Source organism: Python bivittatus, unplaced genomic scaffold (genome assembly GCF_059951505.1).
Source record: "Python bivittatus isolate LINGU-HERP-01145 unplaced genomic scaffold, Pbiv_v1 ctg000470_np1212, whole genome shotgun sequence".
Lineage (NCBI taxonomy): Eukaryota > Metazoa > Chordata > Lepidosauria > Squamata > Pythonidae > Python > Python bivittatus.
The window spans coordinates 2738932-2755150 of record NW_028277065.1 but is presented as its reverse complement, the minus strand read 5'-3'; the positions used below and the strand labels follow the sequence as shown (position 1 = coordinate 2755150).

Here is a 16219-nt window from a genome sequence, read left to right as displayed (position 1 = left end):
ATGCCACCACTTTCTCAACCACCTTCCCCAATAAAGGGAGGTGGAAGACTGGACGGAAATTATCCAGTATGGTAGGATCCAGGGAGGGTTTCTTGAGGAGAGGGTGCACCAATGCCACTTTAAATGCAGCTGGAAACACTCCCTTCCACAAGGATGTATTAACTATCACCTGGATCCAACTGCATGTCACCTCCTGAGCTGCTTTCACGTGCCAGGAGGGGCATGGATCCAGATGACAAATGGTGGCCTTCACAGTCCAGAGGATCCTGTCTACTTCCTCAGGAACAACAGGATCAAACCGTTCCCAGTTAACTGGGCAAGAACGATCCCCTGGTATCTCCCTAGACTCTGCACCACACTTGGAGTCTAACTTGGAACGAATCCGAGTGATTTTATCTGGCAGATGCTCTGAAAATTCCTCCGGGTGGCCCTGCAAATGAAGAGATTTATTCGGAAATGTTCCAGAATGCAAGACAAGGAACATAATGAATGTAAATGAAAGAGTAGTAGATTTCCTCATAATATAAATTGTGAGACAGTGGAACAAACTGTGTTAGTGTATGAGTTGGGAATGCTTGATGCTCTGATAGTTATTTTCTCTCCTGGTCAGTAGCTTGGACTAGATTATCATCAATACCCACAATCCTTATACTATATAATTGTATTATTTTATTCCTACCACTTTCTTATTTTGGGGAATGCCATTATCCTACGTTGCATTTAAAGGGAAGGGAAGGGAAGGGAAGGGGAAGGGAGTGGAGGGGAAGGGAAGGGAGGGGAGGAGAGGGGAGGGAAGGGAAGGGGAGGGGAGGGGAGGGGAGGGGAGGGGAGGGGAGGGGAGGGGAGGGGAGGGGAAGGAAGGAAGGAAGGAAAAAAAATAGTGGAGTTAAAATTTAAATAAATATATTAAAAGAAATTCATTCTCTCTTAGAATTTCTAGCCTGTAAAATTCTCTACATTCTCTTTGAGTCAGCTTCTCTAGCAATCCCAAACCTATAGGTACAGAAGCATTCCCTCTAACTGGCAGGGACTGAAAATATAGGAAAAAAAAGGTGGGGGGGATGGAAGAGATAAAAAATTCTGTTCATTTTTCGCTATTTTCTTTCCATTTCCCCCCTTCCTTTTTTTCCCCCCTCCCTCAAACTTTCCTTTTTGCTGGACCAATTATCTTCTGGAAGCAAACTTTTCTCTTGGGGTTATTCTGGTTGTTTGGTACTTTGTACCTTTGAGAAAATATATAAATGAATTCAGTGTTAATATTCACTATCTATAGCCAATTAAATATTGATTGTTTCTTTTGAAATTTCACAACCTCAGAAGACTTTCTTTTAGTGACAATTTCAACACTGCAACTACAATTTTCAGAACAATCATAGGTATTCTGCTTATATGTCTTTTATTTCATGTCATATCACTATATTTTATTTTTTAAAAATCTTTCTTACCTTTTCCATCAGCAAAAACAATCTTGAAAATCCCACCAAGTTTAGAAGATGAAAAAGTATTCCTTTAAACAAACTCAGACTCAGATTTTTTTAAAGTAATGTTATTAAAAACGTGCAAATAATCCAGATCTGGTGCCTATTTGCTAAATCAAAATTTTCTCGCAATAAGAATATATTCCCTTTAAGGAAGGATTGAAGTGTATTAGAATATAATATTGCAAATGATAGTGTATTAGATACACTTTATGAAATGCAAAATTTTCTGGTCCACTAATCAGATTTCGAGAAAAACTCAAGTATATGAGAATAGTCATGACTATCAGTTTTACAAGATTCTGGTGGGCCTTGAGTAAATATGACTTCATAAGAATCTTTCTGTCTGTCTGTCTATTATGTTTGTCTGTCTGTCTGCCTGTCTGTCTTTCAATGCATGCATGTTTTGGAAAAAAGTTTTGAATTCATACAATAGTGCTAGAAATGTGGGCACGCTCACATGGTCCCTAAATTCTGAGTTCCTCAACATCTGATGTGTCGCTGTTAGATGCAGCTTCTGAAACCTTCAGAATGGCAGAACACAACAAGGATAAATGAGTTCATCCTCCTTGGATTTGGGAACACAGAGAACTTGAATACTCTCTTCTTTGTGTTATTTCTGATCATTTATATTGTAACTGTATCTGGAAACGTTCTCATCATAACACTGGTTGTGCCAGAGAAGCGCCTCCGCATTCCCATGTACTTCTTTCTTTCAAATCTATCCTGCTTGGAGATCTGCTACAGCTCAGCTATATTACCCAAAATGATGGCCAGTTTTCTTACAGGAAACAGGACAATTTCTTGTTGGGGCTGCATTTTACAGATGCATTTCTTTTGCACTCTGGCAGCTACTGAATGTTACCTCTTGGCAGCAATATCATTTGATCGTTATCTAGCCATATGTAGACCCTTGCATTATGTCACACTTATGAACAACAAAACATGCATCTTGCTAGTTTCAGGATCATGGATAATAGGATTGTGTCTTATCACAATTTTAACATCCTTGTTGGCACAACTTACGTTCTGTGATCAATACAAAATTGACCATTTCTTTTGTGATTTCACACCGCTGGTAAGACTGTCTTGCAGTGACACTTGGGAGATTGAAAGTGTTGCTTTGATAACATCATCTCTAGGAATTCTACCTACATTTTTCATAACTGTCTCATCTTATGCCTTTATCATCAGAGCAATACTGAAAATCCCCTCTGTGAATGGGAGACGAAAGGCATTTTCCACCTGTTCTTCCCATCTCACTGTAGTCTCCATTTTCTATGGATCCTTAATGTTTGTCTACATTATCCCAACCACTGGCGGATTCAAAGATATGAATAAGAGCTTCTCTTTCCTGTATTCTGTTCTTACCCCCAAGGTCAACCCCTTCATTTACAGCCTGAGAAACAGAGAGGTAAAGGTAATCTTTAGAAATACACTGTGTTCATTTAGGAAATATTTTAAAAGTAATTAATAGTCTCTGTGCGTGTGTGTATGTGTGTGTGTGTATGCCTTTTCATTAGTCTTGACTCCTGGTAACTACAAGACTAGAACTCATGGTCTCCCAGTTTCCAGCCCAGGGTTTCTAACCACCGCACCAAATTACCTCTCAGTTAATGTTAATATATACAGTATAAATTGGAAGGATAATTATAGTTCAGAATTCTTTCAGTTCTGTGGTTAAATGACATTTATCTGTAATGAATTGGGTCACTAGCATTTGAGATACCTTCTTCCCTTCTGCAATTTAAACTAATAGAATGGGGTTTGAATGGCAGAATCAATGTAATTCTATTGCTGAAGATCAGTGCATTTCTCCCTTTCTCCTTTCTCACTACTAATAGATTCAACATTTATTATAGATATCACTTAAAGTTTATCATTAGAAATGGCCTTTTGTATTACTCATGCAATGTTTTGAGAGTTTTCAAGGTATACTATACGACCTTGAGCTAATAACAATATTGAATTATATTAAACATAATACGTATGTGTGTACATCTATGAAAATATTTATATACTACTAAAACTCTCCTGTCTGTAACCTTTAACTGGGCAAAATGGTGCACGGGAGGGCAACAATTTCCTAACAAAGGTACCTGAAATGGGCTAACTGACAGAATGTAAGGACCCATAACTTCTGTGGGATTGAAATTTGGGAAACTTTATAGCTGCTTCAGCACGACACTGCAGCACTCAGCCCATATTAAGTGATCATCACGGGCATATTCCTGACCTCTTTCCCGTATCCCTATGTCTCCTGCATCCAACTGACTGGCAGCAAGGTCTGAGGGGTGAGCAGTGATTGGCTGCTTTAGAACCAAGGCAGAAAGTTGAAATCTCTTAATGGCAGCTGGCAGTGAGGGAAGGATGAGGGAGCAACCTGGATCCCTGTTGGCAAGGTAGGGCTGGCTGGGGGTGCAAGTGGTCAATGGGTGAACCCTCTTCCTCCCTTGAGAGAATGGGCCCTTGGGAACACACCAGAATGTGGAGCAGGGGTGCAGTTTTCCTCACAGACCATGGCTCCCTTGGGTCCACCGCCCACCAGCACAGTGGCCGGCCAGGGAGAAGGAAGAAGGAGGAGGCAACTTTACCAGAGCTATCATGAAGGTCATGAGGAGAGGGCAAATGGCACAAGCCTATATTATATATGGAAATGAAGGGAGAGAGGGAGGGAGGAGGGAGGGAGGGAAGGAAGGAAGGAAGGAAGGAAGGAAGGAAGGAAGGAAGGAAGGAAGGAAGGAAGGAAGGAAGGAAGGAAGGAAGGAAGACTTCTGCCATCTTCCCACTAGCAAAGTCAATGGGGAAGCCAGCACCAAGTCACAAGTCACTCCTACTCCCACTCCTTCTTTCCCCTTGATCATTTTGTTTCTCTGTTTAGGTAAGGAAAAATCTCTGAAATGATGACCCAACAGGTCACTGGTTGTCCAGTTATTAAATAAAACTCTTTTGATTTTTTTTCTTAAATGACTAATAATGATTGAATTATAGGAATGAAGCAACACATATTGACAGTGATCCTTTTCTCTGATCTAATTCATCCATGCATCAGACAGTTCAGGCAAGTAGTGGGAAGTGTTATAAATTAAGATAAAAAAGATAATATAGGGATAGAGTTAAAACAGTGAGGTAAATTTAAGTAAATTAAGATGCAGGAGGTAAAGGGGAATAGGAGCAACCTTTCTGAGAGACCATATTCAGGAGGTGCTTCCTCATGACCATCTTTCCTCCACCCTCCTTGTAAGAAAGTGGAATACACTGTCTTGGGAGGCGATGGTTATTAACTGGATTTATATAGACAGGAGCTAGATGGTTATCTGCTGGAGGTGCTGGATTTCATCCCTGGTCAGGGCCTATCAAGAGATTATCATCAAGGTCCCTGGCAACTCTTACTTTCTATTTTTATTATTTACCTCACACCATCTTAATTTTGGTAATGCCAGTGTGTTACATTAGGAATGGAATAATGTGTACAGTAGAGTTTAAATAAAAATATAAATATTACAACAAATTGATTCTATCTCAGAATTCCCAAAGAGTGGTATTATTTAGCAATTTCTGTGGAGTCCTTGGGGTTCTTTGAGCTTGGTTCTTTTTTTGCAAATGTTTCATCACCCGGATAGGTAACATCTTCAGTGCTAGAATGGGATGGGGTTTGCTCTCTTTTTGTATACTGTGGCATGCCCTGCCAGTGTTGGTGGGGGTGGGGGTTTGGTTTTGTTCCTCTGGTAGTTCCTTGATTAGGGTATTGTTTACTGCTTGCTTGTGTGCCTGGTGGTAACCTCCGCTTATCTGGATGATGATTGCTGGTGAGGAGCTGTTCTGGACCATCCTATTCTAGCACTGAAGATGTTACCTAGCCGGGTAATGAAATGTTTGCAAGAAAAGAACCAAACTCAGAGAACCCCAAGGACTCCACAGTTCAACTTTGAGCTACACATATTTGCCTCTGTTAGCAATTTCCTTCAGTCAACTTCCCTGTGTAATCCCAAATCAGTTGGAGAAGCAGTAATATTCTCCCTGATTGGCAGATACTGGACATGTTAAGAAAAGAAGGGGGCAGGGGGCAGGGAGAAGAAAAAATAAAAAGCCCTTTTTATTCTCTTTGTGGGGTTTTTTGTTCTTCCTCCTCCCTCCCCCAAACCTTCCTTTTTACTAGGCCTTGTTCTTCTGGAACAAACATTTCTCTTGGGCTATTCTGTTTGTTTTGTACTTCACATCATACCATCGAGACGACATATAAGTGAGTTGAGTGTTCATATTCACTATCTATAACCAATGAAATATTTGTTTTGTCTTTTGAAATTTCACAACCTTGCCGCTGACAATGCAACTAAGTTGGATGATAGTATTCATTACAAATACCCAAATAAAACATTGTCTGTTTCTTTTGAAATATCACAACCTTGAAAGACTTAATTTTGATTATAACTGGAACATTGGGACTTCATTTGAGAACAAAAACCATAGGTATTCTGCTTATATGCTCTCTTTTTTTTTTTTTTTTCATTTCACTTCATTATTAGTATTTTCTTATCTTTTCTGTCAGCAGAAATAATCTTGAAAATGATTTCTTTCTATTCAAACATTTAAGCTCAGAATTTTAAAAATGGTAATATTTACGTACAATGAAATTCATGAATTTCATATCTGGTTTCTAAGTGTGTGAATGTGTTGCTAGTATACAGTTTCCTTGCAGTAGGAATATTTTCCCTTTAAATCCAACTCATATGCAATTTGTAAATAATCTGCTCCATTAATTCTATTTGCAGGAAATACTTACAATAAAACACATCTATGTAGTCCTATCAGTTCTTTATACTTTCAGTAGGCCTTATACGAATCTGACTTACTAAGAAGGTAGCTCTATATTTTTTTGTGGAATCCATTCAAATTTTGCTACAACTGATGGAAAGTGAATAAATTTGCAAAAAATGTTTCATATAATTCAACAAGTTTTGACTTTATACAAAACTGAATGATATTTGGGTATGCCTACACTGTCCATAAATTTCCAGATCCTCAACATTTGATGTCTTATTAATAGATGCAGCTTGAAATGTCTTCAGAATGGGAGAACACAACAAGGATAAAAGAGTTCATCCTCCTGGGTTTGGGAACATGGAGAACTTCAACACTCTTCTTTTCATATTATTTCTGATCATTTACACTGTGACTTTATCTGGGAACCTTCTCATAATTAACCTGGTTGTGGTGGAGAAGCATCTTCACACGCCGATGTACTTCTTCCTTTCTAATTTCTCCTGCTTGGAGATCTGCTACAGCTCAGCTATATTACCTAAACTGCTGGCCAGTTTTCTTACTGGCAAGAAAACAATTTCTCTTTGGGGCTGCATTTTACAGATGCATTTCTTTTCCACTCTGGGAGCTATTGAATGCTACCTCTTGGCAGCAATGTCATTTGATCGTTATCTAGCCATATGTAGACCCTTGCATTATGTCACACTTATGAACAACAAAACATTCATCTTGCTAGTTTCAATGTCATGGATAATAGGATTGTGTCTTATCACAATTTTAACATCCTTGTTGGCACAACTTACGTTCTGTGATCAATACAAAATTGACCATTTCTTTTGTGATTTCACACCGCTGGTAAGACTGTCTTGCAGTGACACTTGGGAGATTGAAAGTGTTGCTTTGATAACATCATCTCTAGGAATTCTACCTACATTTTTCATAACTGTCTCATCTTATGCCTTTATCATCAGAGCAATCCTGAAAATCCCCTCTGTGAATGGGAGACGAAAGGCATTTTCCACCTGTTCTTCCCATCTCACTGTAGTCTCCATTTTCTATGGATCCTTAATGTTTGTCTACATTATGCCAACCACTGGCGGATTCAAAGATATGAATAAGAGCTTTTCTTTCATGTATTCTGTTCTTACCCCCATGGTCAACCCCTTTATTTACAGTCTGAGAAACAGAGTGGTAAAGGTAATCCTTAGAAATACACTGTGCTAATTTAGGAGATTTTTTAGACGTAATTAATAGTTTGTGTATATGTCTGTGTGTGTCTGTGTGTGTGTGTGCGTGTGTGTGTGTGCCTTTGAATCAGCCTTGTCTCCTGGTAACTAGAGGATTAGAACTCATGGTCTCGCAGATTCCAGTCCAGTACCTTTAACCACAGCACCAACGTATCTCCCAATCGATATTTATATACACAATATAAATATCCTTCCAATTATAGTTACAACATTCTTTCAGTTCTATGGTTAAATTACATTTATTTATAATGAATTGGATCACTAGCATTTGAAATACCTTTTTCCCTTCATCAAATTAAATTAACAGAATGGACTTTGAATGGGAAAATCAATGTAATTTTATTACTGAAAATCAATACCTCCTTCTCTCTCTTGCAGTTTTTTCCTTCTATTTTTTCACTACTAACGGATTCAACATTTCTTATAGATATCACTTAAAGCGTATCACTTTGAAATGACCTTTTGTGGTACTCAGACAATGTTTTGAGAGATTTCAAGGTGTACAATCTTGAGCTAATAACGGTATTGAATTATATTAAACATAATACACATACATGTGTATCTATGAAAAGATTATATAAAACTCTCTTTTTCATTATTTATTTTTAATTATAAAAAAGGGAAAATACAGAAAAATGCTTTAACATAAAAGTGAAAAACTTCAACAAAAAATTAATATATCATTATAATAGTACACAAGTCCAATTTTATATATACTTATCTAATACAAATATTATTCAAGTAGATATATATTTCTAATAGAGTTATATGACTATCCTGTTTTGTTTTGTTTTCAACCCAGTGTATTTTGTATAAATGAGTCCCATATTTCATTATACTTGCCCACACAAAATCTACATCTGTAGGCAATGCACTCATAAGTAGCAAGTGTAATCAGGCCTTCAGTCCATTGACTAAGTGGGGCCATATATTTATCTTTTCAAGTTACAATATCAATCTTTTGGCCATAGTAAGGGCATGGAGAATCCATTTATGTTGTCCAGTTGTCAAGTTCCCTGTACTAGGTATATGGTTCAAAAGAATATTATCCTCTGAAAATTTTAGCTTTTGTCGCACAATCACACACACACACATACTACTTTCTCTCCAAAGTAATAAGTATAGGACATTGTAAAAACATTTGTTTTAAAGAAATATTTTCCTTATTATATCTCCAATAAAATCCTGTTTTCAACAGTCCTTTTCTATACATATATAGTGGAGTCCAATACATTCTAAATATTATTTTTGTTATAGTTTGTATAAGTCATAATTTAAGGTCTGTTGACACTCTTGGTATAGAAGTTAAGATAGTCTCCCATTGTCTAGGCAATATAGAAACCTCTAATTCTTTATACCACTCATCCCTCAGCATCTGCATATCAAACTGATTTATTGATAACAAATATCTATACAAACTAATAGTAGGCTTTATATTCTTAAAGGATTTAAGAAGTTGTTCTAATATCTCAGGTGTCTCAGAAGCTAAAAACGCTGCTGGTCCAAACAATGTTGTTAACAAATGTTGTAACTGCAAATATTGTCATTGGGTTACATCTGTTTCAATGTTTATCTCTTAAGACATAATACATTAAAAATTCATCTTCATTATCTTCATGCATTCTATCTTGGTCTCCCATATTTTATTTGGGTTTATTGTAGCTTTCCTTAAAACTAACATCAGTTTTAATTTTTTATGGTGGTAAACTGCAAATGAGCATATCTTGGCCTCACCGATGCTCATGGCTCCATGCTATTCAGCAGAGAGCATTTGTGTAAAAATATATGCCACATAGCTAGAAATTGTGATGAAATTTTATACAACATAGTAGATAATTTTAGCCAATGGATGATATGGTTCTCTCAGATCTTCATCTATGGTCTTTATCTGCCTTCTGCTACAACTACAGTTGCAGTTCCCCAACTCATCATCAGCTGCTGGACAAGCTTTGAGGGCCTACAGCAATGACTCTGCACTTCTGCTCTCTTTCCAAGGAAAACTGTAGTCCTCTTATCTCACAAAATTGTTTTTGGCGAGCTTGGAGAGTTCAGAGAAGAAGTGAACATACTAGGATAACTTTCTTGGATGTCATCCTTCCCAGCATCTGTGCCTTCCTTCCAGCCCTTCAAATAGCTCTTTGGTAGATTATGGATAATAGGGAGGATGATGCACCTTCTTGTGCCACCCTCTTCTCCACCTGTGCCATGACAAATATTCAGTAAAAGTAATCAAGGGGCTTACTTTAGAGGGAAAATATCTGAATGCAAGGCACTAGGAATAGGCAACTTACTCTATACAAGTACTCATAATCCTTGGCCACACTGCAAGTAAGATGACCATAATGGCTGGAAGAATCTTTCTTGAAAAGCATCTCCAGCTCCTCAGCCAATTCTGAGGACACTGTTTTCATAATACAGAAACTCCCCTACTACCATCTCCCAACCCCATCATGAGCATTATAGTACTGCTGCTATTTTAAAAGTTCCAGAATATGTTTGTTTTTTTGTGTATATGCGTGTGTGTGTGTGTAGGGGGGGGGGGAGAGAGAGAGAGAGAGAGAGAGAGTTTTCAGAGGAAAGCACTACTTCTAAAAGTGGATGCTTTGCACAACTTTATTCCTGTGGGTACCTTGCAACTGTAGAATGCTATTTTCTGGTGGTGAAATCTTATGATCATTATTTAGCAATGATAATGGGATGAAGGAACAATAATTAAGGAGCAGGAGGAAGAGCCGCAACCAAGACAACAGTCAGATATATAAAATCTGAGTCTGTTGCAGAAATGTAATTTGAGAAAGTGTTTCAGACATGACCCTCCCTAGTTCTTATGAAGAAAAAGGGAGGGAGGGGGAAAGTAGATTCAGACTTCCAAGTTTCTGTTACTATAACCTTATAATAAAAGTAGTATTAAGTTGCATGTCTTTGGTTTTCAAGTTTGGGCTACCTTAGAGGACTAATAAATATGCAATCCAACGCATTATGCTATGCTTACGAATAGCAAAATTTGCATCCTGCTTATTAGTGGATCATGCATAAACTGCTCAGTATAAGCAGAATAAGTATTGTATTCTTGTATCTCTGCTGAACTTCTGTGGACCCAACACAATTAGCTATTTTTTCCAGTGATTTAGACATTCTTTACTTGGTATTTTCAGTGGTCTCCTGCTTTTATGGTTCCTTGATGACCATCTATGCCTTAGCAAATATAAATTCATGGACTGAATAGAAGAAATTACTCCTGTTTTACGCTTACTCTATTAGTCAATCTCCTCATCTACAGCTGAGGAACAAAGAACTCAAAGAGGCAGTACTGAAAATAGATAGATAGATAGATAGATAGATAGATAGATAGATAGATAGATAGATAGATAGATAGATAGATAGATAAGGTGAAGTATCTGTATCTTTGGTTTCATGATAGGAATGCTTTATGATTCTGGATTAAGAATTAGGGATACAGAGATGGAGATAAGAAGCTAGAATTGGATTCCATTCTTAGCCATACAGTATGTGAGTGCCAGCTTATCTCAGGCTACCTGGATTGCATGTCCCCATGCTGAGAGATATCTGAGGAAATGGAAGAGAACAGGAAAGAAAACAGCTAATAGACTCTTAATCTGCAGTTCAAATGGATCAACTATTTGTTTTCAGACAGGTATTTCATAGCTTTTGATTTAATGAAACCATTGGGAGATAACACTAATGATATGGGAGTCCCCATGTCCCAAGTGATTCACTCCTTCATTATTAATTATTTTCTGATTATTATTTTTTACAGATTAATAGATATCCTTGTTTAGATAAAGCCTAAACAAATGATATTCAACTTACAGAAAAGATATATCCTCATCTACATTCGAATAAAAGATATACATTTTCAAGGAATCTTCTGGATAGATGTTCTGAAGCATTGAATGCAGGATGTTCATTGACAGGATGGTTTCCACACAGCATCCATAGTGAACAATTATGTGTTAAAGGCTAGCACATACTGATTTAAGGTAATACCTCTTCTGAACTCTTTAGCACAAAGCTAATGGCCTGCAATGCAATCTAAGTCAAACACTTAATGCTTTTTAAAGGCTTTTTTTAGCATACTAATACACTGGGTTTCTTGTTTAATTCAAAACACTTAAAATGATATTTATTTATTTATTTATTTATTTATTTATTTATTTATTTATTTATTGGAAGGATTTAGTTTCTCTCTCATCTCAACAGCTGGAGGCATCCTCAAAAAGTGAAAGAAGAAATATAACTAAAGTGGATACCTACATCTACAGAGTTTTATAGGGATAGGTATAATTTTATTGATTGATTGATTGATAATAAAAGTAGTATTTTTGCCATAATCATCGGAATCCATCCACCTAGTGACTCTGTAAGACTTCTTGTTGCTGATTTGTTGTTTAGTCGTTAAGTCGTGTCCGACTCTCCGTGCCCCCATGAACCATACTGCGCCAGGCCTTCCGGTCCTTCACTGCCTCCCTGAGTTTGCTCAGTTTCATGCTCATTGCTTCAGTGATGCTATCTAACCATCTCATCCTCTGCCGTCCTCTTCTCCTTTTGCCTTCAGTCTTTCCCAGCATCAGGGTCTTTTCCAAAGACTCCTCTCTTCGCATTAGGTGACCAAAGTATCTGAGCTTGAGCTTCATTATCGATCCTTCCAATGAGCAATCAGGGTTGATTTCCTTTAAGATTGACTGGTTTGACCTCCTAGCAGTCCAGGGGACTCTCAAGAGTCTTCTCCAGCACCACAGTTCAAAGGCATCAATTCTTCGGCGCTCCGCCTTCTTTATGGTCCAGCTCTCACAGCCATACATTACTACTGGAAAAACCATAGCTTTGACTATGCGGATCTTTGTCGGCAAGGTGACGTCTCTGCTTTTTAATATGCTATCTAGGCTTGCCATGGCTTTCCTCCCAAGGAGCAAGCGTCTTTTAATTTCATGGCTGCAGTCTCCGTCTGCGGTGATCTTGGAGCCCAAATAAATGAAGTCTGTTACTGCTTCCATTTCTACCCCTTCTATTTGCCAGGAATTGATGGGTCCAGATGCCATGATCTTAGTTTTTTTAATGTTGAGTTTCAAACCAGCTTTCGCACTCTCCTCTTTCACCCTCATCAAGAGGCTCTTTAGTTCTTCTTCACTTTCTGCCATGAGGGTGGTATCGTCTGCATATCTGAGGTTGTTGATGATTCTCCCTGCAATCTTAATTCCGGCTTGTGATTCTTCCAGCCTGGCATTTCTCATGATGTACTCTGCATATAGGTTAAATAAGCAGGGTGACAGTATACAGCCTTGTCGTACACCTTTCCCTATTTTGAACCAATCGGTTGTTCCGTGACTGGTTCTAACTGTTGCTTCTTGGCCTGCATACAGATTTCTCAGGAGACAGGTAAGGTGGTCTGGTACTCCCATCTCTTTAAGAATTTGCCACAGTTTGTTGTGATCCACACAATCAAAGGCTTTTGCATAGTCAATGAAGCAGAAGTAGATATTTTTCTGGAACTCTTGTGCTTTCTCCATGATCCAGCGAATGTTGGCGATTTGATCTCTAGTTCCTCTGCCTCTTCGAAACCCAGCTTGTTCATCCGGTAGTTCTCGGTTCATGTATTGCTGAAGCCTAGCTTGTAGGATTTTGAGCATAACGTTGCTAGCATGTGAAATGAGTGCAATTGTGCGATAGTTTGAGCATTCTTTGGCATTGCCCTTCTTTGGAATTGGAACGTAAACTGACCTTTTCCAATCCCGTGGCCACTGTTGCGTTTTCCAAACTTGCTGGCATATTGAGTGCAGCACTTTAACACCATCGTCTTTTAGTATTTTAAATAACTCAGATGGAATACTGTCATCTCCACTAGCTTTGTTGTTAGCAATGCTTCCTAAGGCCCACTTGACTTCACTCTCTAGGATGTCTGGCTCAAGGTCAGCGATCACACCAGCGTGGACATCAGGGACATTAAGATCTTTCTTGTTTAGTTCTTCTGTGTATTCTTGCCACCTCTTCTTAATCTCTTCTGCTTCTGTTAGGTCCCTGCCTTTTTTGTCCTTTATCATGCCCATCTTTGCACTAAACGTTCCTTTCATATCTCCAATTTTCTTGAAGAGATCTCTAGTCTTCCCCATTCTATTGTTTTCCTCAATTTCTTTGCATTGTTCATTTAAGAAGGCTTTCTTATCTCTCCTTGCTATTCTCTGGAAATTTGCATTCAGTTGCTTATATCTTTCCCTTTCACCCTTGCTTTTCGCATTCCTTCTTTCCGCAGCTATTTGTAAAGCGTCATCAGACAGCCATTTTGCTTTCTTGCATTTCTTTTTCTTTGGGATGGTTTTAGTTGCTGCCTCCTGTACAATGTTACGGACCTCCGTCCATAGTTCTTCAGGCACTCTGTCTACCAAATCTAATCCTCTAAATCTATTCATCACCTTCACTGTGTACTCACAAGGAATATGATCTCAGTCATACCTGAGTGGTCTAGTGGTTTTCCCTACATTCTTCAATTTAAGCCTAAATTTTGCAGTAAGAAGCTCATGATCTGAGCCACAGTCAGCTCCTGGTCTTGTTTTTGCTGTCTGTATAGAGCTTCTCCATCTTTGGCTGCAAAGTATGTAATCAATCTGGTTTCGGTATTGACCATCTGGTGATGTCCATGTGTAGAGTCGTCTCTTGTGTTGTTGGAAAAGAGTGTTTGCTATGACTAGCTTGTTCTCTTGACAGAACTCTATTAGCCTTTGCTCTGCTTCATTTTGTACTCCAAGGCCAAACTTGCCTGTTATTCCGATTACTCCTTGACTTCCTACTTTAGCATTCCAATCCCCTATGATGAAAAGGACATCTTTTTTTGGTGCTAGTTCTAGAAGATGTTGTAGGTCTTCATAGAAGCGGTCAACCTCAGCTTCTTCAGCATCAGTGGTTGGGGCATAGACTTGGATGACTGTGATATTGAATGGTTTGCCTTGGATACGCACTGAGATCATTCTGTCGTTTTTGAGGTTGTACCCCATTACTGCCTTTCCGACTCTCTTATTGACTATGAGTGCAACTCCATTTCTTCTAAGGGTTTCTTGCCCACAGTAGTAGATATAATGGTCACCCGAATTAAATTCACCCATTCCCGTCCATTTCAGTTCGCTGATTCCCAAGATGTCGATGTTCAGTCTTGTCATCTCATGTCTGACCACATCCAGCTTGCCTTGGTTCATAGATCTTACATTCCAGGTACCTATACAATATTGTTCTTTGCAGCATCGGACCTTCTTTTCACTTCCAGATACATCCACAGCTGAACGTCCTTTCGGCTTTGGCCCAGCCGCTTCACTCTTTCTGGAGCTACTTGGAATTGCCCTCCGCTCTTCCCCAGTAGCATATTGGACACCTTCCGACCTGAGGGGCTCATCTTCCGGCGTCATATCTTTTAGCCTTTTAACATTGTCCATGGGGTTTTCTTGGCAAGGATACTGCAGTGGGTTGCCATTTCCTTCTCCAGTGGACCACATTTTGTCAGAACTCTCTGTCATGACCTGTCCGTCTTGGGTGGCCCTGCACGGTATAGCTCATGGCTTCACTGAGTTACGCAAGCCCCTTCGCCACGACAAGGCAGTGATCCATGAAGGGGTGTTGCTGATTAGGGCTTTTTAATTTTAATTTTATTTTATCCTTTCCTCTCCCACACAGCCTTCTACTTAAATACTATTTCTTACAACGTTGCATACACTATACTGATCCTACTGATCCTTCTGAACAATACTCAGGGAAAAAATGCAATCTCGCTCCATCCATTTCCCCAAGATGGGTGCTCTCCAGGAGCATGAACTTCAGCTCCAAGGATTCTCCAGTGAGCATGGACACTGTTAGGAATTATGGTTCAAGTCCCTCTTTGTTTAGTGTTCTTCTCTGGGGGGAGGGAGGTTGTTTTATTTTTTATTCTCGTGATTGTGTTTTTAGCACAAAGAAAGCAACATACAACCATTGAGGGTCTCACATGTTTTCAAGAATGACACATAACTAAAATGAGCCAAGATAATGATATGCACATTTTGTGTGTGTATATAGATAGATATAGATGTAGATGTAGATGTAGATGTAGATATAGATATAGATATAGATATAGATATAGATATAGATATAGATATAGATATAGATATAGATATAGATATAGATATAGATATAGATCTATCCTTTAATCTGTGATGAGCTCCAAATTGGTGTATCTTGTTGTGAAATAGTCAGAAATGGTAAAATAAAATGTGGGAGAGCAATCTTTCCCAGAAATTTAAAATTCAGTCTGTGATTCTTGTGTCCAGCAATTGTTTGTGCGATTTATTTATTCTTTCTTTTGCTTTGCCCTCAGCTATATTCTAGGTTTATGAGCTCCTGAGAGAACTGCATTCATTCTCATCATACATAAATCAGAACTGAGAAACTAAATTAATTGTATATATCAGTTGGAATGGCTTCCACTAAAAACCAAGAATACAATGACCTACTTCACTATTGACTACTTCCAAGTTAATTTTTGATATTTTCAAGCAAAGGCCCTAAGAAAATGATAATTTAAAATAATTCCTGTGAAATTCATTGTTGCTGTTTCTTTTTATTTAGATGTCTGTAAAAAACAATCCAGGTGGAGAAAATCAGACAGTTCCTGTGATGTTTATTCTTCTTGATTTCAACACTAGGGAATTTCAGGCTTTATTTTCTATACTCTTTCTACCCATCTACCTTGTAACT

At 38.4% G+C, this 16219-nt stretch overlaps 1 protein-coding gene across 1 annotated transcript; it reads left to right on the top strand.

Annotated features, from left to right (window-relative positions):
* The first annotated feature begins 1986 nt into the window (after positions 1-1986).
* LOC148215610 (olfactory receptor 2AP1-like) lies at positions 1987-2952 on the top strand. Its single transcript, XM_088143078.1, has one exon. It carries the CDS (start codon positions 1987-1989, stop codon positions 2950-2952), a length of 966 nt encoding a protein of 321 aa, XP_087999204.1.
* Positions 2953-16219: the final 13267 nt, after the last annotated feature.